The sequence below is a fragment of the Microtus oregoni genome, unplaced genomic scaffold (assembly GCF_018167655.1).
Source record: "Microtus oregoni isolate MIOR12 unplaced genomic scaffold, Mior012 000088F_ref0000325, whole genome shotgun sequence".
Classification (NCBI taxonomy): Eukaryota; Metazoa; Chordata; class Mammalia; order Rodentia; family Cricetidae; genus Microtus; species Microtus oregoni.
Genome location: NW_024544555.1, coordinates 3,355,322 through 3,383,201, shown reverse-complemented (window position 1 = coordinate 3,383,201; position 27,880 = coordinate 3,355,322). Strand labels below are relative to the sequence as shown.

Here is a 27,880-nt window from a genome sequence, read left to right as displayed (position 1 = left end):
CCTTCACAGTTGCTAACGTCTCCATGCCAGGGGTGAAATACTGAAAATGAGGTGGCAGAGACCAGTGAGCCTTCAGCTCCCAGAGGAACATGGGAAAGCAGAGCAGCTGCTGCTCCAAAGGGCAAGCATTGGTTTATGGTTCGGCTGGTTCTCATAAGAAGAACATTAGAAGCTTGGGGAGACAGGCGAGGGAATGTAGTCACTTAAAAGCAACTAATTTTAGTTCCAGAATAGTGTTTAAGTCCTAGATTTTTTTTTGTAATCTAACTGAAAATGACATCAAACAATTATCTTCTCTAGAAAGGGAGCCCTGGGATATGATTTCCAGAATAGATCCCAGACTTTTCACTTTGTCTGCTTCTATTTCACTCATGAAGTCTTCCTTTATTAATAGCAACAATTCTGAAGGTGAGTTCGGAATGGGAATACAATATGGTGACTGTGGCTGTTGTTTTTGTTCCTTGTTTAAATCAATGTCTGGAGAGTGAAAGGGGCATGAGAGGTTTCCCATCACCTGAGACACTGTACCTGTCCCTCAGGAAGGCTGGGAAGACTGCTCCCACATCCCAAGCCACAAAGCTTTAAACAGAATGAAAATGCCAAAAACAGTGACCTCAGACAGCTGTGTAAATCAAAGAAGGCAGGATAGACCATTACAAGCAGAGTTACTTGAAGATTAAGCTTGAATGACCTTGTTTAAGCTCAGGATTCAACAAGAAAAAGGATCTGTAGTACCATCCCATCTGGAAAAACACAGTAATTCTCGGGGAAGACTAGTAATCGCCTGACTTTCATAGACTCTACCGATAGATAGATCTATATACATACTGCTCTACACAAAGCCACACAGAACATCAACATAGTCTTCATCCAGCTGTGAAAGCCTCTACAGAATCATGGAAGTCACACTCCCCTTTGGTTTTAAGCAGTTTCTGTTTGCTTGTTTTTATGGTCGACATTGTACCATATGTTGTCACTGTTGTGTCAATATTTATCATGATCCCAAGATGTAAGTGTCCTTGTTGTCTGAGAAACAAAGGCACAGAAACATTTGGGCAACTTGACCAAATTCTGAGAGCTAGTGAGTAGTGAACTGGGTTTTAAAGCAACCTAGCTCTGTCACTCGTACTATAAACAACACTAAAATTAGTCCTTCACAAGAGTAGGTTCTCTATGGGGCTACACTTCAAAATTAATTGATTTACTCATTTCCTTCCTAATCAATAATCATCACATTTCCAAGAAAAATTAATGAGAAAAGGAGGAAGACAATGAAGAGGAAGTAAAATGAAGAACGATGGGTGCGTGTGTTCTAAAAGCATGATCAAGCATCTTCTAAGAACCGAGATTGAAACCGGAGTGAAAAATGTTCCCATTGGTAAGGTTGACATGTCTCCTCGGAGTCGTACAAATGAGGAGGTGACAGGTATTCTTGTCTAAGGGGAGCTGTCTGTCATAAAACGTAAGGTGCAGACCAAAACCTTATTCTGCTTAACCAACTATATTTTCCAGAAAGCTTGGTGGTACGGAGTTGCTTTTTTTCTAAATAACAAAAGTGTGGTTTGTGCAGACTGCCCTTCTCTCTAGGGCTGAAGATTCAGAGTGTGTTTACAGCAGGCGCGGAAGGCCCAGGCCTCTCATACAAGACTGGGAGAGCTGGTGTTTTCATGAAGGTCACCTTCATGCTGTCTCAGCATTTGCTCACATCTCTGAGATTCAGAAATATGTTCCAAAATGTCAAAAGCTGAAACGGTAAAGAAATAAGACATTGGAAGGAAGTGGGGGGAAAAATCCCTTCAGACAGCCCATAAATAAATAATAACTGCGCTTTGAGATTAGGGGCTATGCTTAAAGGTGTTTCTTAGCTCTCAGGGCCTAGGTGGGGCTGGGGAAATCAAGTTTAAATTCAAGTAGGTAAATAAATAATAAGGAATGGATGGGACTTGAAGTTTCAGTTCTAATTGCCAATCCTGCTTATCAAAGTTGAATAACTAAGGACCTCCACAGATTCAGGTTCACTTTGTAGAAGATTTCCAATATGAAACCAGGGTGAAACTGCCACTGTGAAATCAAGCAAGGGCAGTGGAGTGACCTGGGACTCTATAAGGCTTGAGTCACACACTTTCCTGTTAACACACCCGGTAATACAGGACGCCTAACCTGAATCTATCTGCATGTACCTCCTGCTTTAAACAATGTGAGCTGCTCTTATAGCTCCTGTATGATGGTCAATACCCATCTCCATTTGAACGTGTTTTAAGATATAGTAAGGAATGAAGGAGAAAGAGAAATAAGCCATCGTACTGAATGGTTTTGTGAGCCCACTTGATGCAAGCTAGAGTCATCTGGGAGGAAGGAGCCTCAGTTGAGGAAATACTGCCATGAGACCCAGCTGTAAGGCATTTTCTCAGTTAGTGATCAGTGGGGGAGGAAGGTCTAGTTCATTGTAAGTGGTGACATTTCTGGGCTGGTAGTCCTGGGTTCTGCCTCCAGGTCCCTACCCTGTTTGAGTTACTGTCCTGACTTCCTTCAGTGGTGAACAGCAATGTGGAAGTGTGAGTTGAATAAACTCTTTCTTCCCTAAGTTGCTTTTGGTCAGGGTGTTTTCTATTTCAAACTGGTTTTGGACTCGTGTGCATTAAGTTAACTGTGTCCTCTGAGTGAGCTTTGAGGTAAAATCTTTTATTTACTATCTTATACTTGTGCAAATTTGGGCATGCATATGATTAAAATCAGGTGCATTTTGGGAAAATACATAGTATACAGGAGCTTTTATCACTTGGTCCTATCAATCAAAACAGAAAGACTCTCTTCCTAGCAACAACCATTTTTTCTTGGACTGCATAAAGAGGAAGCCTCTCCCAGCACTCAGGTCAGAGACAGGCGGATCTCTGTGAGTTCAAGGCCAGCCTGGTCTACAAGAGCTAGTGTGCAATGACAGGCTCCACAGCTACAGAAAAACCCTGTCTCAAAAAACCAAAACAAACAAGCAAAAACAAACAAGCCTCAAACCATAACTGGGGCTCTTGGACACTCTGGCTGCTGCAGGCCACTGCTTATCTGCAGTGTATCCTCTGATGTCTTTAACTGAAACTGCTTTGCCATTTGTGTGTGCACTTTTTCAATTATCTTAATGAGATGCCAAGGACCTGGGAACGCTTATCACTGACAGTGCCCACCTGCAGCACTCTCCCATGTACACCAGGCAAGCTGTGTGCCCTACAGTACTCCCTGATGTAGTATCCGTGATTTCAGAAAGTCTTTTAAACTGTTGAGAAGGGGGCTGAGGAGCTGTCTCGGTGGCTAAGAACACTGGCTGCTCTTCCAGAGGAGCCAGGTTAGATTAGCAGCACTCACGTGGTGGTTCACGGCAATCAGCTAGAGTTCTGGGGGGTCCTATGCCTTCTTCTGGCTTCTGTTGTCAGTGCACACACATGGTGCACAGACATACATGCAGGAAAAACACTTATACACATAAAGTAAAAATTTTAAAACATGTTCAGAAAAAACACGCTTATTTCATTCTGTTGGCAAAATATTGTATTTAGCCAGCATGCATAGACTTTAGATCTCCACTGTCACCATCAGGACCACCGCCATCTTCCATTACCAGTTTTATATCTGGGCCCAATAATACCTTTTTTAACTACTTTAGTTTTCTTTAAGATCATTTATTTTTCTTTACTGAAAAAATTGAGCACAAGACTTGCTATCTCTTATGTTCAGATGGAATTTGCTCTCACGAGATGCAAACTGTGAAAGGAGACACTAACAAAATCATCTCAGTTACTTGGTGGGTACTGTTACCTGGCAAGTGCTCAACATTCAGATTAGCTCTGTCTTACACCAAAGGATATTAAGAAAAGCTAGTACCAGAACAACCAGAGAGTTTTCTCGAAGAGATATAGTACTGGAAGAAAACGAAGTAAAGAATGACTTTCTCATTCTATTATATCTCAATGTTATTTAAGAATCTATTATTGGATTTTTACATACCTATAAATTTCCCTATCTTGTCTCTCCTACACACAGATGAAATTGATATATTATACATGTGTATATATATATACATATATATATACACACACACACACACAAATGTCCAATGAATCAAGCTAAGGTGATCAATGTGTTGTGGATACCTGTCATATAAGATGATTACAAGCAAATCATTTACTTACCATGTTCATCCAGTAAAATATTGTCAGGTTTCATATCCCTAGGGGAGGAAAGAAGGAAAAGATAAAGTTGTTCATAATAAAACAGAGTCCTATGGTGAAAGCAAAAATGCTCAATAGATCCTACTTGAGGTTAAAGCACCGTACTAGCATTTCATCCCATTATCACAGAATCTGAGACAGTTAACATTACCTGTGTTGATTAGGAACCTGGGCTTGTCTCATTCACCAAGAGTCTTAATTGCTATAGCATGAAAATATTAGTCAACAGGAATCTATGGGACATTAGCCAGTATCTTCCTGTGAAACCTCAGTTACACACGGCTTTAATGCCCTTAATGGCTTAATTACTGTGCTCAGAGTAGTCAAGGAGACAAATCATCTATGAGTTAGTGTATAGCATAATAATTATAAATACTATACATTACATCGTGTAGATATTTGCTAAGTTGGTCAATTTCTGACACGCTCAACCCAAAGCTGAAAAGGTAATTGCATGAGAAGGTAATGGCAATTGCTTGACAGCAACATTCATTTTATTATGTATATATTTGTCATTGCACCATATTGTATACCTTTAAAGTATACCTTTGTTATTAGACATGAAAACAAAATCGAAAAGATGGTCAGGGGAAGAAAAGGCCCACTGTCTGCCACGGAAAGGAGATCTGTGAGGGCACATGAGAAGACTGAGGGCCACGGTGATTTCAATGTCCTCAGGAAATGATTACCCTGGACAGTTCTCCTCAGTCAGACACTGGCACTATAGTTAACAACAACCCCAAACTCTCTATGTTCAGATTTTAACTACCTTTCCCTAATGCACCACTAAAACGCTTCTTCCTCGAGTCACAAAAGCCATTAGGAAAGAAATTCTAAAATAGGTTTGGGAACACATTATCAGGATGGTCAAGTAGCTTTTATGTTTTCAGAATAAAAAAAAAATGACCTTAGCTTCTGACAGACAAAGACTGGACATTATCTTTCCTTAACAAATTAATAAGCTTTACAAAAAATATCACTCATAAACAGAAGCGAGTACATGCTACATCCAGCATTCAGGTGGCATGAACTTGTGAATCCTGCCTTAGGCTGGTAAGTTCATTTTGGAGCCACAGAGGGATCACCTTTCTCTGGGGCAGGATTCTTTCTATGCCAGAGGGCACAACTGTCGAAAAAGGTAATGTAACAGGACTTCAAATTGCAGGATTCTGTGGAGAAGCACTCTTGTAATATTACAGACCTGTCTCCAAACCCTTTGTTTAAAGAATTAATAAGCCCAAACTCACACATGCTGTAGAAGCGATTGCATTATCTGCTTCTGTGTTCCAGCCACGTGCACCCGTAGGATCCTCTAACATAGTCCTTGCAAACCCTTGCCTGCTCACTTGTTGCTCCTTGGCCTGAATCAGACCCTCTCACCACCACTCGGAGACACAGCGGATGCAACCTGAACATCAGAGCCTTCACTTCCTGCAGAAAACCTTCCATGACTTTCCAGTGCTGGACCAAATGCTTTGATGTGGTTTTGACGCCCCTGTAATATGTGGTACACTTATGTGCAACTCTTCTTCATGCTTAGACTCCTGACCTGCTTGTTGCCGGGATGATTTTGTGGACAGCACATAGAGCCAGAGTCCATGGTGGTCACTAAAGGAGACACAGAGAAAATCTAGCACACGAGAAGATGGCTCCAACAGTGGTGTGGGAGGTCCTTCTGTGTGTTGCTTTTATTGATTAATAAATAAAGAACTTCTTTGAGCATATGGCAGGGAAAAACAGAACGAGGTGGGGAAAGCTAGGCTGTAAGCTGGGAGAAAGAAGGGCAGAGTTAGGGAGAAGCCATGGATCCGCCACATGAGACAGACGATGGGACATTACCCAGTGCCCTCCCTTCAACACAACAGTACAGTCCAAGTGCTATTATACACCACCGAAACTCGCTGTACCAGGAAGCTGTAGGTAAAGCAGACATAGGGCTCTTTCTGTCATTTTCAAATTGTATCTAGTTGACATCACTGCTTTCCAGGAAAGCAAAAGGTTCAGGCAGGAAAAAGTTGAGTATGTCAAGGCCAATATCAATATCTCTTCGCCTGTATTTATGGGGCCTCATGACAGAGATGAATCAGCACAGATTTCACATTTTGTGAATTTACTATGAGATACTTGAGTATCTTGGTTGATTTTTTTTTTACTTTCTCATCTTTTTTCTCCACTAGGTTTCCCAGAATCTATCTTGAAATTCAGAGAGTAATACAGAGAAATCAGAGAGATGAATAGTTGTTTGATTATGCTTTCTTCCTTCAATCTTCTATTTCCCCTCGCAGTATTTATCCACTTAGGTAAGTCAGATAATGAGGAGATAAATGAGACCTTGTTCCCTCAGGGGTGGGGAGGATGAGAAAGATACACAGGCAACCAAACCAGAAAAGTATGAAATTGTAGAGGTGCTTGCCACAAAATCAACGAAAGAATATGAGGAAATCTAATAAAACTGTGAAGTTTTAAGCATTGTAATAAGTTACATAAGCTTATAATCTAACTACACAGGGTTTTTTTCACACTATAATGAGGTAACTTCTAAGTCAGTACAAGGAAAATTGCAGTATGATAAAAATCATTTATTCGTGTACCAGAAGAAAGAAACTGAAAAGAAACTTGGAGAATTATATTAAAATTCCTGTTAGAACAGTTGAGTTTTCTAGTTCTGAATCTCCATTTCCTTTCTTCAAAAACACTTCAGTCCCTAATGTAAATCAAAATGCGAAACTACTTTCCTAAGATGATTGTTTCACTTATAGGTAGTTTAAGATAGTAGTCAACAGTACTGGGTATGTTCGAGACTCCGCTCAGAAGCTTGGAGCAGTGGAGACTTTCTGCTACAGTTCAGACCTAAGCTATCAGACTCTGTGTCTATCCAGAGCTTTTAGGAACCTCTCAGACATTCTGAGGACCAGCCACATTCAGAAGGCAAATCAAGAATGCAAGAACAAGCAGCAATGGATGCTGCTGAGGATGCAAAGGACCCTTGAATGCTGTTGGAGGACATATGAGAGTCTGGCCACTGCAGAATCAGCATTAATGTTCTTCTGAGAGAGAGAGAGAGAGAGAGAGACAGAGAGAGAGACAGAGACAGAGACAGAGAGACAGAGGGGGGGGCAGCTATGCTCTCCACACAACAGGTTGGAAATAATATTAAGGGTTCATATTCAACTAAGTGTCAGTGTGCCAGGCAATGCTGTGGCACTTGCCTACTCTGAGGTCACTTCTTCACATTTTGATCATTCCCTAAACCCCACACACCCTCACCTCTTGCTTCCTCTCAATAGATGACCGTATGTCGTCACTTTGCAGAGATCAGAGAACCTTGTGTACCTACCTACCTTTTGATTTCTTGTTGGCTATGGTACACCATCTCTTCTGTGGGATTTGGAGTCCGGTCCTCTCTCCTTTCATATATTCCCTTGGTAAATGTCCTTGCGCTCCACCCCAACTCCTCCTCCTCTATGAGACTATGTTACCACCGAATCTCGAAGAAGCCACTTCCGCCCATTGCTACATCTTACTTGTTCCTTAATGACGACACTCCTGAGTTGAATGCTGACAGGTGGAATTGGGAGTGGCATCTTCTACTTTTATCTCAGGTCACTAATTAACTCCCATCTCTTCCTTGGGTCCTTGAGATTACTTTTGCCAGACACTTCTATTCCCCTCACTGTGCCAAATCCAATTGCACAGCTACTCATATCCTGGTCCTGTAGCAGGGACAGATAACCCCTTCTCTCATGACACACTTTGTTTTCATGGCTTAGACAAAACTCATTTACTGGGTTTCTTCCACCACAGAAATCCCTACTCAGTCTCCTTTGCTAGCACCTACTTGGTCAAATCTCTAGATGTTGGGCTCTATCAAGATCTAAGCCTATGCAGGACTGCATTCCACTAAATGACTGCATTTAGGCTTATGATTTTAAATAGTATTTACATGCCAAATGATAATGCATATGTAGCACATTTCTGGTCCTCACCCTGGAATTATAGAAAGTACATAAAATTGCTTGTCTGATGGTGTCATCTGTTCAAGAAACACGAAAACTACAAAGTTCTTTGAACAGAGCCTTTCCGTCTATCCATAACCCTCATTAACACAGCACCAAAATGATCCCAGAATTCCTTGGCCCAGGATCTGGCCCCATAGTGCTCCCATTTTAAAAGTGAAAATCTTGAACTCTAGAGTTTCCTTTTTGAAGTCCTAACATCAATTTCTTGGCAACTCTTGATAAATCTACCTTTAAAATAAAATTACTGGAAATAGCATGGAGACCTCCCAGAATATGAAGTATGAAAATACCACATGATACAGCAACTTCATTTCTTAGGTGTTATTAGCCCAGAGGTTTGAATGGGAATTTGCATAGAGATATATAGGCCTATGCCCAAAGCAGTGTTATTCACAGCAGCTAAAAGGCAAAAGCAACCTGGGTGTCCATTGACATATGAAAAGGACAAAATATATATACAATTATACTTACAATGGAGTACTGTTCCCTTGAAAAGAATAGAATTCATATAAATGCTACAGCCTTAATGAACATATTAATGTCTGGAAGACAGTGTTGAGTGAAACAAGTCAGACCCGAAGGAGCCATTATTGTATGACTCGGGTTATGAGTGGTACGTAGAACAGCCATAAATAGAGGTCATGAAAGAGGTTCCTGTGAACTAGGGTAGACATAGAACGGTGGCTTATCATTTAAAGGTACAGAGCTCCAATGCAGGTCAACAGGAAAGCTCTGAGGATGTGGGGTGGCTATGGTTTCAACCATGCTCAAGTATTCACTATATTTTGTCACTTAAAATGATCCAGTTTCATATCTTATACAACTTAAACATCAATAGATGAATTAGTAACAGAATTCATATCTGCTGCTGCAAAAGCTACTGCAGTGGTACCTTTCTCTTGCTTCCCCATCTTCTCCTGAGCATCCATTATCTTCCTAGCATCTGGCAAGGAGTACTGCACTCCATGTGCCTTCCCTGCTTGAGCTCTCACTGGGTTCCACCCCATAGGGAACAAGAGTGACACCATTTCTGCTGCCATGTATACCCAGTAGTATGCTGGCACAGGTCAGACTCTATCGCACACCTTGCTTTCTCCAGCTTCCTAGCCTCCTTATCCCCATTTCCCAGATAGTCCCTTATGCTCACAGTCATGATCCCTGCCTACTTCCATGGCTGGAGAGCATGGTGCTTCCTCCCACTCCATCCTAAAGTTAAGACTTGTCCTATTCAAGATCTCCTGAGTAAATTGGGAACATGGGGACCTTGGGAGAGGGCTGAAGGGGAGGGGAGAGGCAGGGAGGAGAGCAGAGAAAAATGTAGAGCACAATAAAAATTTTAAAAAGACCTGTCCTATTATTAGTAAAATACCATCACCACCAGTTGTTTCATTGTTAATCTGCTCATTAATTCTTTCTCTTCCATAAAGATTAAAGTTCTATGAGAAAAGAACTTCTTGTTTAATGCTGTAGTGACTGGGACTCATAAAAGTGCCCAGAAGAGAGTAAAGTGTCTTAGTAAATGTTCATCATAAAAATTATGCTTGAGTCCTGGTACTAAACTTTGTAACACAAAACAGAAACACAGAAGCCTCCTGATAGGTCTTTGATGCTGGTTACACCGCATTCGCTGTCCGTCAGCTGCAAACCTGACCCTTTTAGTAAGTGAGCGTGCATCAGAATGAGGAATGACAGGCTGAGCTCCATGCAGTGAGAGCATATGACTTTAGATGGGGGCTTTGAATTTGGAGAGTTGCCAAGTACAAGTCTAGGAACACACATGGTCTATGGTACTTTTCTGCTGCATTTTGGTCTGATGACAGACCAACAAAGCTGCGTCTCACTAAGTCTGTTGTTTCTACCTTCAAGGACTATAAATAGCCGGGGAAGAAACCCAATGCTCCCTGTGGCGGGGTCCAAGTGCAACTGATATATCTACCATTGTCACTTGAGTGAATTTACAAGACATTTAGTGGAGTTTAATAGACTAATTACATCCCTTCGCTGCACCTACTCGGGAGTCAAGTTGCTCACTCTGCAATCCCACATGGGGTGTGTGACAGTCGGGAACAAGGAACTCATTGTATCCAAACCCAAATCAACGTTCCCCTAGCACCCCACAATTTCTGACTAAGCAACGGGTTTGTTTGGTTTTGGTTTTGTTGTTGTATCGCACACTCTCAAACTGGGTCATCCCCAAATTCTTTTCTTCATCCCCAAGTTCCTGAGAGGAGAAAATTCTCTCTCTCTCTCTCTCTCTCTCTCTCTCTCTCTCTCTCTCTCTCTTTGTGTGTGTACAATACATAAGATTTAGAGTATCACACAAGGACTACTGGTCCCCAACTAGACGTATATTAAAAGAATGGGGTGGGAGGATGGGAGAAGAAATTATAAACAAAACCTAATTTGAAACAGGAAGCAGAGTAGAGTTTTCTAGATCAGATTGTGTCTCAGTCCAGGCACTGTGCTCTAAGATTACACCTCATAAGCTTTGCTTACAATCCCAGCTCTCTTCCTTGCTTCTCATGTAGTCTTGATCCTGTAATTTAAGCTATCTCAGTATCTGCTGCTTTATCATCTGTGCACATGGTCTAATCTCCATAATGGAGCTTCGGTAAGGAATAAAGGTAGAGCCACTGCCTGGCAAGTGCCTGTACTTAAACTTCATCTTAACAGCTGTCTGCTGCATCTGCTCACCTCCAGCATCTCTTGCTGTTGGCTCCGAGGAGGATTAAGTACAGAAACCACTAGCAGAAGATCAGATAAAGGGACTGTGAGCTCTCAGTACCACAGAGAATATTTCCAATGTTTAGTAAATGTGGTGTACATTTTTTGATATTCCTCTTAGGTACAAATGACTTTTAAGTTAAAAATGCTTTCTAATTTTCATTCCAGCAAACACATCCATTATATAGTAAGAAAGCAGGCACTATTCATTATCATGATAAGACTATGAGGGTAGGAGTTTTAGGTGTCTATGAAAATGTCATCTCGCATGCCTTTAACCTTTAGTGTCTCTTTTCCCATTGTGTCACTCATCTCCTCTGCTCAACAACTTCCCCCTCTCACAGGGCTTCTATAGCCTGTGGATTTCTGACCAATTGTTTCTGACAATTGAGCTTATATACCCTCTTAGCACACAAAAGTGACATCGTTAGACACCTATTCCAGGACCTCTGCGTCTCCAGCTCCCCACCACCTGAGCTATCTTCACCTAAGAAAGATATGTTTCTTCGGTAGAGTGGGAGAAGAGCTGGAGGGAGCAGATGCTGAAGCACACTCAGTAGAAAACAGATTAAACTTCAGTGGTGACTGTTCGGGGAATTAACAGAAACGTTAAATCAAGAAACGGACAAGAACCTCTTCACAATCCCACATTTTCAATGTTGGCATGAACCATGATGAAACCTTAGGCTGAGACCCAGCTGTCACTAAGACTTGAAAGAGCCTGGCTAAAAGCTATGTTTCAGTGCAGAATACAGTGGAGAGGCCGGCCTGACCTCCAATGTCTTTGAGGCCCGATCTTTTGTGATTCACCCACGTCTTGTTCTGAAAGAACCCCTGACAGTTGGTTTGTATTCCCAATCTATTTCCAAAATAAATCAGCAAAGCAAAGTTGATCGTCAATCAATAATCTACTAATATTTTCACAATCACCCTGTTTGTAAATGGCATGCCTTTTCCTCAATGAGTAGCTTAGCTATTTTAAGATGATAGCTACGTTCCCTAAAGACCAAGTGAATTGGGAGTTTCTGTCTATGTTGATGAGGAAGGCTTCCATGGACAAAGGGAATGAGGGTCATGATTGATTATCAGTTCCTGATAGGAACACAGAAGGGATGCTTGGAGACAATCCCCAACACTTTCTGGACCTGTCCTACCTTCTAAGCAACGACACTGCATCTGGTTGAGGTCATTACTGCCTATGTCATGGTATAGTAACAAACATCTGATAACAGTATCTTTAGTGTCTCAGAAGAGCTCTGTGCTCTAGAAGTCCTGCATAGACAGGAGAAAAGGGGGTAGCTGAGAGAGTGGCATTGCTCATCCAAGATGACCAGACAAGACCTGACAGAACTTGAACCACCACCACAAAGTAGTAAATCTGATTTACATCAAGATCTTCATTTCTTGCTTCTCCTAAGAAAAGAGAGGGGGAGTTTTATACCCTCAGAGGCTGATCAGTTCAGCTCAGGTTGGCCTACAGCAAGTGTATTTTTGCTCATATTTTCCTACTGTACATTCATAAGTCATACACATATTCTACTTTATGACGCATTGCTAAAGATCAGATGTGTGAATGCAGTTTAAGATATGCTGATATTGAAAAGGCAGAGCCCAGTGGAAAGCTGGCTCTGCTGAGCTGTTACTGTAGCTTCCTGTGTCACCATGGATCTCTCCCACTCCATGTATTCCTGCCTTGGTGGTGCCGCCTGCCACAAGATATCTGCGCAGCTGCAGGGGCCTCACGGTGCTATGGTGTTTGGACGTTCAGTCACCACAAGTACAAGATAAATGAATCCCATTTCTTTTATAAGTACCCAGCAACAAATATTTTGGTTTAGCAATGAAAAACAGACCAATATATACACCCAAGTCTTATTTCATTTTTTCAAAAGTTTTCTATTTATTATAGAGAAAAATCTTTTCTTTGGGAAGATGAGATGCATTCATCTTGAAGACACAGGTTCCCAAAAGTGGGAAGTACAGACACCCCAGCTTGAGAAAGTATGTCCATATACAATAATCCTAGTAATGAGAGTTTAAAAAATTACAGTCTCTGGAAATGATGTTTGCCCAAGGAAGATTCTCCTTTAGAGCTTAGCTTAAGTCAACCACTAGCCCCTTTGATTCAGATCCTCTCTGGTGGAAACCCACATGCATCAGTTAATAGAACAACAGGAACCCGGGCCAACTCCCACAGCCGCTGAAAACACAGTGGACTGTAAATATGCTCCAGCCTGGGGAAGGTACTGCATCTAGAAGTAATGGGGAACCAAAGGGAACCAGGTCTATTAATAATAGAGAAACCAGTAGAAAATATCTTTTAAAAATTAGGTGGTGAAGAGGAGTATTCAATTAGAAAAAAAAAAGTAGTCTCCTATATTTCAACTCCAGAACCAAATGTACCCTCTCCAGCAAGAGGAAAAATAAACTTGTCATTTGAAAATGAAGCAAATTAACTCTCCAGATGCCAAGAGAATTAAAAATAAGACAAAGCTAGAAGAACATCTGTATCTTTGCAGAGCAGACCACGACTCCGAAAAGTCTGGGGATGGCAGGATTTGTATGTCAAGCACATGCGTTGTTTAGGAAACAAGTCACAGAATAAAACCAGCTGGTCCATGCCCTATGCTGTTTTGTTTTACTGTCCTATAAAGCATACAAGGTTTTAATGAAATGTCTGTATCAATTATGTATCATTTGCCAGAAAACCATGCAAAGTGTTTTACTCATATTATTTCGATTACTTCTTCCACTGCTCCACCGAATACCTGATGAAAATAGTATTATCAATTTGACTTGAAAAATAGTGATTTTGAATTCAGGAGAGACTGGGAAGTTTTCGAAGTCCCATAGTTACTGAAGGGTGGAGTGGAGCCAGGATTAGAACATTGGCTATGTAAACCCAGATCCCCATTTTGAGTGGATGAAAATATGCAGTGTTAAAACTGCAGACAAATGAGGGATGTGGCCACAGGAGGAGGGAACCAGACATCAGAGCAATGGGGTGGCAGGTAGAAGTGCCTGCAGGAGAGTGAAAAGTTTTAAAGGCAGAGGACAGCTGCTTGGGCAGACGCTCCAACAAGGAGGAGTACACCCTTGCAAATTGCTTAAATGAGCAAAATTGCAGTTCAGACTGACTAGTCAGGTCCCGTATTAAATGCTGCCTTGAATTTTTTTCGTATTTATGTAATTTTTTGTAAGTGTTTTGATGCTAGTGACAATAAGCTTACATCTAGCTTATGCAGGGAGTGCATATGGCAGCTTTGACTGCTGCCAGCTGGGTTGTGTTCTCATGCGATGAGCTGGGATATGTGCTCTGCTTTTGATCACTGAGCTGGAAGTCTGTTCTATGACCATAGCAGAGAGAGGAAGATAGCCCTGCAACCATGTAATCTTCTCTGAGCATGATGGAAATGCACCAGGCAAACTACAAAGCTGACCATGGAATGATGGATGTGTCTTTAGTAGTTAAGACCTGGACCACTCTCTTCCCCCAGTTCCTGGGTAAACTCTCAAGATGGGTAGTCGGCCACTGCTCTGTTTTCTGGCAGGATCCATTTCTAAGGAAATACAGGGCTTACTCAGTGCTCTCCAACCCAGCAGAGCCCCCCCCCCCAAGTCCTTCCTCACACTTTCTGTGATCCCCAGAGTCCCCAGCATCTGCAGCTTTTTCTTTTGGATCAAATACCAACAAACTCCTGGGTTTTAGGCCATAGATGTGCTTGGTGTGTTCCTGGTGATCGGAGCAGGTGGGGAATCCATGAGAAACATTTCAGGAGGAATGATGCATCCAGGCTCCTGTGCTGATTCCACACTGCTACCAAAACCCCAGCTTTGAATGCTATATTGCCATTCTGTCCCATTAGCAATTTGATTTGCTGGTTCCTGATCTCAGAACATTCGCTACAGCTTTAGACATCACTTATAGCTCTAGGGCAGAGAGGAGCTGAACCCAGCACTAATAAATGGGTTTCTCCTCTTTTATTAGGGAAGCCAGTAGCTTTTTTTTTTTTCTGAAGAAGTCACTAGCCATACTAACTCATATCCATATTGAAATGGAGATGCTGGGAACATAATCACTGTGAGTGATCCAGCCCAAGTATTGAACACTAACCTGGGTCTTTGCGACCAAATTCAGGTTATCTTACCAAGAAAGAAGAAAGAGTTCTATTTACCCAGGCAGTTTGGAATGCTGCCCATGCCAAATAGCCTGAGAGTGAACCACATCCTGGTTATGTTTGACTCTAGAAAGTTAATAAATCTCCCCTTGTCTGTTTCCTTTAAACAAGCCTGGTATTCAGTAATCACTGAATGCGAGATAAAATGGTCTAGAAAGATTAGTTTGCACATAAGGACAGTGTAATGGATTTAAGTAAAGTAGAAATGTATGTTCTATGCAAGTAAATAAATTTGCAAATATGTAATGACTAGGATCATACGCCCATGAAGCTCAAAGAGTGGAGACTACTGGGGTGGACATGGGTGGAGTCCTCTCATGGGTCTCCTCTGGGCCAGGAGGTATCACTGGGTTAATGCACCTAGTTGTATCAGGCAAGCACACACCAGCATTTTTATAATTGGTATTGAGACGCAGAACGACCCTCCCAAAATGTACTTGACTGATGGAAGTAGGTGATGCTAGACAAAGTTCCATGAAAAGGACGTCACATCTTTGCTGTAAACCCCCACAACGTCTCCCCTTCAAGTAATCGAAGTTGCTGGTGACACACTGCTTAGTGGGCAACTGCCAGACTCTTCTCCTGTGCCCAGTTGCCTTGAGTGAGGAACTGTCAATCATGATCTCCCTTGTATGACAATCAGCTGGCTTGTGATGGTGGCAGCTTGGCTTCTTTGCATCCTTCCTGGACCTAAGGAAATTCCACTCCAGCTGTAAGGACCACAGCAACTGTCAGCATCCATGCTGCCCATCACACACACACACACACACACACACACACACACACACACACACGAACTGAATCTGTGCTTTATTCAGAGAGCCGCAATCTGGGAAGTCAGAATGAAATCTGCCTTCCCCCAATCTCTCTCTCATTAGCATTTTCATACAGAACCTGAACAAAGGCATCAAATCAATTCAAAATCACATCTGCCCAGGTGGGTCTTGTCTCTGAAACTGTTCCCCCTCCCCGCATTGCAGTGGGAGGATTGAAGCCCCAAGGCCACTGAGCCTTGCACACCTCCCGAGCCATTCAGACGGCAGCTAGTTTTAAGGTTAGCTCACAGAAAAGAGATCACTGGCCGTGGGACTGCACAGGTTCCAGAGCGACAACCGCAGTGGGGGCACCGACTTCCATTCTAGTCTTTCTCCAGTTACAACTGCCCTGGACAGTTGGCAGTACCTTTGGGAGATGTCACTCAAGTTACGAGAAACATCAGTGACCTTTAGGTGAACCTGCCTGCAGTCATTCCCAGTGGTCCTTCCTGTCTAGCTGCTGTCTCCACTCAGGCCAGGTAAGGAGCACTTCCCAGCCTGACTCAGAGCAAAGCCCCTGATTGATGACCTGTTAACTCTGCTGCAGAGCTAGGGTCTGTCATCTGCCCCTGCCCTGTTCTGACAACAGAAGCATTCTATGTCAGCTTCTGTTGGTCTGTCAGGAACATTTGCCTATGCACTGATAACCACGTTTTTGTTTTGTTTTGTTTTTTACTTGTTATGATCTTTATTGGGCTGAGCCGGTCACTCTAAGATGAAATCGTCAGGTTTCGGGGCCCAGGCCCTGAAGAGCAACAGTGTAAAGCAGCCTGTGAACGACTTATGAAACTATAAGTCCTGGAAACTGCTGGGGCCATAAACTTTCAGAACACTCAGCAGCTCAGGGACAGCGAGGAATCCCAGAGACGAAAAAGCAAAGACTTTACATAGAGACTATGAAGGCGACTGACTGTGGAGCCTATCGCCGTAAGAGGCCATGAAGAGCTCAGCAGACGACCTGCAGATCCCAGCCCTAGAAAAGTTCCAGAGACGCCAAGGCTAAGAGCTTAGGGCCTGACACAGAGAGCTTGAAAGAATGGTATTATTGGCTGTTACTGGGCCACTGTAAGTCAATTCGCAAAGCAATAAGCCTTTCCTTGGGTACCTGCAGCCGCTTGCTGGCTTTGAAAGGAGGGAGCCCTAAGCCTTGATTTCTGAAAGCACAAAGCCACAAGCTTCTGCTTTTGAAAGCACAATATACTTTTGACTTGTGTGCCTAGATCTATGAGTGTCTGGCATTGGAACCTGTAGCTATAGGCCTGTGCTCCTCAAGGTTTGGAGCTTCAGAGCTTCCGGAATTAAAAACCACTCTGTAAGTCTTGGGTTCTGAAAAGCGTTAGGCTTTCAACTCTACAGGAAGCTGCCCTGTGCCTGCTCATATCATTTCTATCTGACTGGAGTGAAAGAACACGCATGTATTTGTGGCAGGATGGACGAGGAAGCAGTTAGTGCAGACTACACATACGCACCACACAGGTTGCACTGTGTTTGACTATAAATGTATACAGATGTTTTATAAAAAATATAAAGCTATGTAACAATTAACAGGCTTTACATACATAAATGTATATAACTAATACATACATGCGACTTAAAATTAAATACATAGATTTACTAATTCATAGAGTCACACGATGGCAATAGACTCAGTAACAAACGTTTCAATCCAGTACCAGATTGTCCCAGCTTCACTAGAGGTAGAAATTAGGAATGTGGGCTTTATAGTTAGATGACCCCCAGGTTGAAATCCCAAACCTGCAGCTTCCTGGTTCCAGGACCATGGGTAAATGTGATCACCTTCCTAAGATGCATTCTTCACTCTCTCAGTGGTTACTGCAGTTTTCCCTTGGATATTTAACCAGGCACCGTTACCTTTGCTTTGAGGGCACCTACACTATGCTAACTCTAGACATAAGCTAAGAAATTTCCTGTCACGTGACTGCAGTTACCAGACCAGGAATGGAAGGATGACGCAATTAGAGCCACTGAGTGAGAGGGGGAGTAATGAAAGGCTGAAAAGAAGCCCCTTTAGCATCCCGAGGGAAATTTTAAGAAGGACTGTTAGTCACTGGATTCAGAAGACTTAGCATGGACTACCAGAGCCTTCTTAGCAGTACATGGAGGAGCAGGCTGAGGATGGAGGGTCCACAGAAGGAACAGGCAAGAGAAAGCAGCACCTTGGCCAATGCTGCTGCTGGATTGTCAAATAAGTAATCTTCTGATAAAGTTCATCTGGATTTTCGAGTTCTATAAGATAATATTTATTTTGTTATTTGAAGCCATGCGAGTTTAGGTTTACCATCATTTGAGCTCTAAACTCATTGCCTGATAGAATGAAGGACAGTGAACTCTCCTTCATAATGATGTGCTGATTGCATTAAGTGACGCATGTAAATCTCTTACTATAGAATCTGGCACAAAGTGACTGTTCAGCTAGATTTCATAACGCACTGAACAAATAGTTAGCAAGTGTCCAGAGCAGGGAGAACTAGGCCATGAGACACTGACGATAAGCTCAGACTGTCGAGAGATAAACAGGTGTTTTCAATGTCCATTGTGATGTCATAAGGGTGACAGGTTTCACTTGTTACACACGGCAGCACAGGCTAAGCTCCATTATACTTAAGTATAAGCCGGGCAAAGTACCCCATGCTTTTAATCCCAGCACTCCTGAGGCAGAGGCAGGCAAGTCTCTGAGTTCGAGGTCAGCATGGTCTACAGAGCTAGTTCCAGGACAGCCAGGGGTACACAGAGAAACCCTGCCTTGAGAAAAATAAAAAAATAAAATATACCTAAGTTAACATTATTCTTCAAAACTTTTATACAGCATCCGTGACAAAGTCTAGTGCTGCACAATCATTTGCATTTGTTTCCAAGCTGCCTATGACCACTGCCACTCAATATGGCAGAGATGATGCATTGAGGTGGAAATACTGAGGTCCTTAAAGAAGAATGCATTTGCTAGTTGGGCTTTGTAGAAAATGTGTCTGTCTTGTATCTTCAGGATAGGAAGGGAGCACCTCAGCTCATGGGTTCTTTCTGACTGTGTGAGATTAGCTAACAGGACCTCTCTAATCCCTCCCATCCTAACTTCCTGACCACACACTCTAGAGTGTAAATCAAACTCAAGTCCATGCCTTCCCTGCTTGCTCGGCCTCTTCACTAATCACAAATACAAAGCAGGGCTATGTTAGCACACTCGTTTAAATGTGGTAATTATCTAGCCTCTACTGACACTTGTCACCCATTCCTACCCTCACATGCCCTCTGCTCTGACCCCTAGAGCTGTTTATCTGGCTAGCCTGCCACCAATGCTGTCAATATTCCAGATCCCCTGTGAGCACAGTGTTAAAGCAGCCCACACTTCCCAGAAACGTGCCTGCTCAAATTGCTATTTATTATAAAGTATTAAACACAATCTCTAACTAACACAGCTCCCTCAGTAGGTAGGTCCTTGTTGCTGGTGTCATCTCATTATCTGTAATCTAGAAGATGACAAAAGAGGAGGAGGAGGAGGAGGAGGAGGAGGAGGAGGAGGAGGAGGAGGAGGAGGAAGAAGAGGAGGAGAGAAAGAAGAGGAAGAAGAGAATTAAGAGGAAAAGAGGAAGAAAGAGAAAGAAGAGGAAGAATGAAAGAGAAAGAAGGAAGGAAGGAAGGAAGGAAGGAAGGAAGGAAGGAAGAAAGAAAGAAAGAAAGAAAAAGAACTCGTAGTAGTTTCCTCCACCCCAAAAATTCTACTCCCAGCTATGGGCCTGACATATACATAAGTAGACAATTCTGTTTAGTATTAAATGATTAAACTTAAAGAGTAAAATTTGTACTTCGTATTTCAATGTATGCTAGACTAAATGAAATTGTATTTAACACAGGTTACATATTAATGAAACTCTTAACCTTATTGAAATTACTAAAAGTTCAGCCTAGCCTGGTTAAATGTTAACCTGTAAACAAGTATTCCCTTCCTTTTCCATGGTGAGTCAGCAGGTGGTACATTTTAAAGGCCCTTTGCAACTGTCTGATGCATAACACCAAGGGGGCAGATTCTCCTGTTTTCACAGTGTGTAATTCATGCTCGTTCATTATTTGATAGCCTGGGAGCAGGTGCTGAACAGAACACAGCAACATAATACCCTTATTACTGCACTGCGCTCTGTTTCTAGGGCTCCAGTAGCAGGTAAGAAAAGAGAGCATTTGCAAGGGTTGGTGATCTACTAAAGATACGATTTAACAAGACAAAGAGGAGAGGCCTTTTCTTAGGCACTCCCCAGAAGATGTCAGCCTGAAACCTAAATGTAATATTCCAATGCAATAAGCAACAAATGTTGTCAATACACAGAAAGAAGGAAAGACAAACCTCAAGCAGAACACACATAGTGAGAGTAATAAATCATCTACAACTACTTTTAGGCTTGTAGTTTCTCAGACTGAACATACTGCTATGGTAAATGAGAAAAAAAATAATAAATCCTTCTTCACAGATATATAAAAGTCAAACAAGACACTTTCAGCCAGAGAAATCAGATGTTTTAGATACCTGAAATATCTCACCAAACATGAAAGATAAAAGCAAGAAGTTGTTCTGAGCAGCAGGAGAGAACTTCATGCTTTTGCTCTATCATGAGCTTGGTTTCTGCTGGAAGTTTCTGTCTCACAGTTCTACAGACTGCAAGTCTGAAGTCAAAGGGTCCATAGATCCTGCTTCCACAGAGACCATCCTCTCTTGCCTCTTCTAGCATCTTCTGGTTTACAGGCAATCTACTGTTCTTTGGTTTATATGCATATTTCTCCAGTCCTTCCTCTTCCTATGGCAATCATTTGTGCGTGCGCGCACACACACACACACACACACACACACACACACACGTGTCCACACCCAGATAGCCTCTTTTTATAAAGCCACCAGTCATATCTAAACAGGGCCCATCAGACTGGCCTTATTTTAATTTGATTATTTCAATAAAGATCCGGTTTCCCAAAAGGTCACATTTTAAGGCAATGGGAGTTAAGACTTGAATGTATCTTTTACTGAAAGCATGCTGCTTACTTTTTTGTCAACTTAACACAAACTCTAATCAACTGGGAAGAGGAAAGCAGAAATTATTGCCATCTACTTGGCTTGTAGGCAAGTCTATGAGCATTTTCTTGATTGCTGAGTGAAGTGGGGGAGAGCCCGGGCTACTGTGAGCAATGCCATCCTGAGGCATGTGGTCCTATGCTGTATGAGAAAGCAGGATGAGCAGGCCAGAACAAGCAGACCCGTAAGCAACACTCCTCCATGGTCTCTGCTTCAGTTCCTGTCTCTAGGTCCCTGCCTTGGGTTCCTGTCCTGATTTTCCTTAGTGAAGAATTGCTGACTTGAGTGTTATAAGATGAAATAAACCTCATCCCCTCTGAGATGGTTTTGGTCATGGAGTTTATCACAATAGGAATAACACACACAATACAAACCAGCCAAAACATCTCTCAATTGGCTAAGTAGCACTATATAGCTCATATAACCTGGAAGGTATTTAACAGTTATTTTCATAAGGATGAAGCTAAGGAAGCCTGTATTTAGAGCATGAACCAGTCAGGACCTTTAGTTGGAAAACCTTGTATTTGTATTTGGTCTTCATAAACTAACTACACATGGCTACGTTATCTTACATTTGAGTTTTGACTCCATACACTAACTGTACATGGCCAAGTTACTTAACTCTGCCAAAGCTGACAGCCAAACAGGGCACTGTGTACAGCATGCTGAGTACCATAGGACAAGGTCTTGGTATATGTATAATAAATAACTTGCTAAGGCATTAAAGCAATGACGTATGTACTTTGCACTACAAATTAATTGGGTTAAAAGGCTGGTAAGCTAAAAGAAGTAAACACATTCAGGAATGAGAGAAATATCTCACCAGGTGATTCATTTCAAAGCTAAGCTGTCTCTGGGTTAGCATATTCATTCATTAAGAACTGAACTGTCACTTGGATGATTAGCACCAAAACGATCTCATTTTTACCTATGAATTATCACCTCAAGAAAATAAAATATGACTGCTAAGATATGAGAGTGTGTGTAAATGAGATGCCAAGGTGACCTCCGGCCTAGATCTCTCCCTGCAATAAACTAAAGACCTTCACTAAAAACAAGTATGACTTGGTTCATGATTGAATTGCAAACAAGAACTTGTCTGGTAAATGTGCTAAGAGCTGTTTGTCACACTTCAGGGTCACATGATCATCAGGCAGTTCATTTCAGTCACACAGCCTTCTTGGAGGAGAGTGTGTGTGCAGTAGAGAATAGAGAAAGGACAAGGTCACACATAAAGACCATCCCGCCGAGGTGAAGAGGAAGCCATCCCAGAGACCTATGCATGAAGGAATCACTTCTGAACCTTGCCAACCCCCAACTCTTTCTTAATAGAGAAGTTCAGGGCACTGCCCGAAGCTGTAGAGGAGGCTGGCATGGGTCTGTGGTACAGGAGAAAAGTGGCAAACAGGCATTGTGGGGACTGCTGTACTTCTGGATTTTCACCTCTTGTGTATGGTTTTCAGTAAACAAGTTCTATCTCTATGACTTCTAACCAACATTGTTTTGGGGTTACTGGCACTATTGGGGTTATGTTATAAAATATTATATTGTTATTTGAAATTGTAAATGCTGTCCTGCTAGTCAGTTCACTCTAGAGTCTGGTGTTCTTTGCTAAATCTGACAAAGCAGGGTGCTATGAATTCTATAGCTTCAACAGGAATGCATTCTATTAACCTCCTGTCTGAATTTATCCGGCCTAATCTTGAAAGAGAATCCAGTTTTGGCCAATAAGATGACATCTTTGTAGAAACCTCAGTTACACTATGTCCACACCCCAAGCCAAGGAACATGGGAGTTAATAAATGTGGATTAAATCAATGAGTCCTTCCCATTACAAGAATAACAAAGGTGTCACAGAATCTTGTCTTCTATAGCCCAACAATAGCAATTTGTAGAGCAAATTAAGATTTGCTTCGGAAAACATCATCCATGGCAAATTGGCCTTGTTCACTCATCCAAAAGTCATGTGTGCACACTGTCCTCATTCAGATGCTTATGCTCAATTATCCGGTAGCCCTCTACTTTGATCACTGTGATGAACGCTGGTTATTGGACATGGGTAAAACTTTCTCTACCCATAAGGATTTACATAAGCATTGTGTGAGTAGCATCATGGCTCAGAAGCTGCAATTAGAAGCACAACCATGACCACTGGGACAATGTAACTGGTATGAGTGATGATGACGTAGCCCATGACAGAGTCACAACAGCTTATAATGTTTATAATGCATGCTCCCGAATTTAAGTCTTTCTTATTTGTAAACCGTTTTTCATGACCAACTGTTACCTATGTTACAACAGAGTTCACCTCACTCACCACTGGAGCCTTGGCTCTGCAGCGTTGTCTGGTAACCACACGCTTTGAAGGCATTTTTGACTATCTAGGCTAGAGTCATTGTGCCCAGGCTTTTGATTTCATCGTCAAGGTGCAGCTTCTGAGAAGGATGCTAGGAGCTCCTTTAAAATTGCTACATCAGTCTGAAGGGCGACAAGTGGACATTTGCTCTTATCTGCATCTTGCTTCAGAATGACGCCAGCTGCCTTTATTGGTCCCTCCGCCCCTCACCATCACAGAGAAGACAAAGGTAATAAATGAAAATACAATCCCGTGTTCTCCTTCATAATCAAAACTTTTCTATTATTCCCTGTTCAATATTTCCATTATCGATGGGAGATAAAGCTTCGCAATTTTCTCTGTTATGCTGTGATTATTTATAGGAATTGCCTAATAGGATTTTTAAGTCATTCCTATAGGAATTTGGAAAATGGAGAGTGATAACTTCATTAAGTGGGGCTATTTTAACTGGGAGGAAAGCCCAATCAACCGTTTTCTCTAAGCTGAGATGACTTACTGTTAACTGCCTCGTATAGCTCATCTTCATAGCCTCGGTTCATAATTGAGTCTTCAACATCAGACAGGAGAATGACTACCATTCCCTTCTTGGCCTACAATAATTAGTTTTCATCAGATTATTCTTTGGGGGGAGTGTGGCATTCTAATCCAACACTGTCCTCACCGGAATTATAATGAATTTGAGTTCTCTTATTTTTAACAGAAACAAATAATCACTCTGTCTAAACTTTAAAACCTTCACTTACTGTCTTAATGAAAATAAGGGGGTATTAAAACAGGATCTGCCACACTTTGAAAACTAAAGCCAATTTTTAATCTGGAGCACGGGAAACGTTTGAATTTCTTCACTAACAGGAAACTTGTCTAGTTACATAAAAAGTTAAAGCTATTATGCAACTGTCTTTATCAACCATGGCTAAGAAAGCTCTGGAAATTGATGAAAATTAGCTCAATATTCTGCATATTAAGGGAACTTTAAAAATTCAAGTCTATGAGCTGAAAATTTCTTTCAATAAAATAAGACAAGGACCCTTTTATATCCCACGTGGAGTTTATGGAAAAGAAAGGAGATGCAGTGTTTTAGAAAAATAAGGCACGATCATTGGCAGGGATGCCAATGTGTGTGTGTGTGTGTGTGTGTACTAGTCAGTTTTATGTCAACTTGACACAAGTTAGAGTCATCAAACAGGAGGGACCCTCAACTGAGAAAATGTCTTCCTAAGTATGGGCTGCTGGCAAGCCTGTAGTACATTTTCTTAATTAGGGTCTGAAGAGGGGGGGCGCAATTCATTATGGTTGGGCCACCGTAGACTGGTGGTCCTGATTCCTATGAGAAAATAGGCTGAGCAAGTCAAGAACAGCAAGCCAGTAAGCAGTACCTCTCCATGGCCTCTGCATCAGCTTCGGCTTCCAGCTTTCTTTCCTGCTTGAGTTCTTCCCCTGACTTCTTTTGATGACAAACTGTGATGTGTAAGTACAAGCCAAATAAACCCTTTCCTCTCCAACTTGCTTTTGGTCATAATTCATCCCAGCAATAGTAACCCTAACTAAGACAGTGTATTCATGTGGGGGAAGAGTTTCTGTATTCTATGGATACATGTACTTGTTGAGGTAACAGGTTGAAATTAGACATTTTCTTTGATTACTCTTCACCTGATGTATTGAGACAAGGTAGGTATCTCACTGAACCTGGAATAATCCAGTTCAGAAAACTTGTCAGTGATCTCCAGGGATCACTTGTCCCCACTGACTGAGATTCTAAATGTGTGAATTTTTTATGTGAGTGTTGGCGATCCAAACGTATGTCCTCATCCTTCTATAGTAAGTGTTCTACTGACTGAGCCATCCCCGCAGTCTTACTCAGTCCCTGCTACATGCTCTAGGTCTGATTGTTGCTTTGGTCATTTAAACCTCTTGAATCCTCTGAATTCTTCTGAAGCTGTTTCCTTACCTAACACCTTCTGTGATGTATTCCAGCTTTTCTCATAAGTTTAGCTTCTGGTTTTAGGTCATTCCCTGACCTGGTGGCTTCAGGGTGCCATCTCTGCCTGTGTGGCTGGAATACGGGTGCTTGCAGGTAGGTGGCCATGCTCACCTCACTCCACACTCTGCTCAGGCCCCAGGAACTCTCAACCTCATGGAACACAGTGTGGTCAAGAGCTCTGCATTTCCTCAATCTGATGCTTCACCTACGAGAGCCTTAATTTTTTAAACTGGAGTTTGGACTGTCAAATGGGGATAGTAATACCATGAAACTTCCATAACTAGAGGAAGACTGAGCGCAGTCATTTACAAGTTCTAGAAGAGTCCCTGGACTGGAAGCCACTGGTAAATGGTGGGCTGGCACTACCCTTGCTCCATGCATATTCCCTGACTACTTAGGATCATTTCGAATCATCTGCTATACGTGAAGGGAAAACAGGCGTTCACTCTAAACGTAGAAGTTCTGTATTTTTTAGCTACCATTCCGTGCAACTGGTTACTGCTCACTTGGGCAAATCTATCATATTTCATCCGTTCTTTTTCATTTACACATTTCACGTCTCAGAATTCAGGATGTCAGTTTTATATTTCACAACGTTCTCAGTAGTAAAAATTATGGTTTATTCTGTCATCTTAGCATCAATCAAATGGAGTATTTATTTTATTGATCCTTCTGAAGGAAGTTATATTTTTTTAAAGAGTTATGGTTTTAATTTCAATTTATTCCATGAAAAAAAAACCCATATCACTAAACACCCTGGGAAAGAGCTGAACCATCAGAATGGATAAATATTTGTTGTAATAAATGAAGAATAAAAGGAGATTTTATAATGGGATTCCTAGAACTCAGAAGCCCAAATTGTTCTGAGTTCATCTCTCAGCTTCATACCCCACATGAGCCATATTCTCAGAACAACACTATTGCTATCTATCATTTACATTCCTTAGACACAAGAAGATTCCTTAATTAGCCATGTATGGGGTCATAAACTTTAACACTGATAATATGTCTTTAATTTATTGGAACACATGAGAGCTTGGACTATCATCTTATCATTATTATTAATTTTTTGAGGTTAAATATATCATTTCTCCTTCCCTTTCATACCCCCAACCTTCCTTATGTACCCCAACTAGTTCTCAAATTCATGGCCTCAGTTCCTTTAATTGTCGTTACTTATATATCTATTTATGTGTGTGTATAGTTCTAAATATAGAGATACAGCCTACTCAGTCTGTATGATGTTATGTCTATGTATATGATTTTAGGCTGACCACTTGGTATTGAATAACCAACTTGGGGGCTCTTCTCTGGGGAACACTATTTCTCCTGCTTTCAGCATTCCTTATTAGTTCTTTGAGGACCCATGAGATTCCCTCCTTCCATGCTAGCATGTCAATTGGTGTCATCTGTTCAAGTATTGTGAAGACAATCACATCCAATATTATTGTTATTAACACCCTATTTAGCTCTCAGAAGTACACTGTTCTAATGACAAATTGTATAGCCCCACATAAAGATAATGAAAGGTTGAAATCTTTGCCTTTAATGTGCCATATATATTTTTTTAAAGATTTATTTATTTATTATGTATACAACATTCCTCCATGTATGCTTACATGCCAGAAGAGGGCACCAGATCCCATTATAGATGGCTGTGAGCCACCATGTGGTTGCTGGGAATTGAACTCAGGACTTCTGGAAGAGCAGTCAGTGTTCTTAACCTCTGAGCCATCTCTCCAGCCCCCACCATATATTTTTTTAAAGATATATTTCCTTGATCATGTGTAGGTGTATGTCTGTGTAGATGTACAAGTGTGTATGGATGCTGTGTTTTTGAAGGCCAAAGACATCAGACATTCCTAGAGCTAGAGCTTAAAGTAGTTATAACATTACTGACTTCCATGCTGGGAATTCAGCTCAGGGTCTCTGCTAAGTGCCCTTACCTTCTGAGGTACCCCTCGAGCTCGAATGCTCCAGATGCTAAATGTGTAGTTATTATTTGCTTCTGGTTAGCCATTTGCGTGGCTTAGCTAGAATCTATCCCTCCATAGTTTTGCCAAGTAATAGCAAGGCAATGGGAAGCTAAACAGACATGGCTTCACTCCTGGAATAGAAGGACTCAAATATCAAAAAGTGTCAGAGATTCTCAGAAGTACAAAATGGCAGATGGCTCACAAAATGCAGTGCAGGAGAGGTGAGTGGGGCCCACAGGCAGCAAAAACACACTTGAATTGTTCTGTGACCCCAGAAGGACAGCATTTCCATTTGTTTCCATGCATCCAGAATGCCCACATTTTTTTTAATACATCTCAATGTGAGAAGATGTTCTAGCACAAACAGGTCCTCTGAAAGTGGACAGGAAGTAAAGACTGTGGGAGTGTAAAAATTTGGAAATAGGGGTTCATCTCTCATGTGCGACATGATTTGAGTAACCCCAATCTGATGAGAATAGTGAGGTGTGAAGGAGGAAGAGACAGAGCAACAGTCAAAGCCTAGGAATGAGCTTTTTC

At 41.8% G+C, this 27,880-nt stretch overlaps 1 protein-coding gene across 2 annotated transcripts in view; it reads right to left on the bottom strand.

Moving 5' to 3' along the window:
* LOC121442250 (serine/threonine-protein kinase 32A) overlaps positions 1–27,880 on the bottom strand; it is a 110,472-nt gene that overhangs the window by 23,135 nt on the left and 59,457 nt on the right. For both annotated transcript variants that reach the window (XM_041643723.1, XM_041643724.1), the window contains exon 6: positions 4,182–4,219. In XM_041643723.1, coding sequence (XP_041499657.1) covers positions 4,182–4,219 — 38 coding nt within the window. The remainder of the gene's footprint in view (positions 1–4,181; positions 4,220–27,880) is intronic.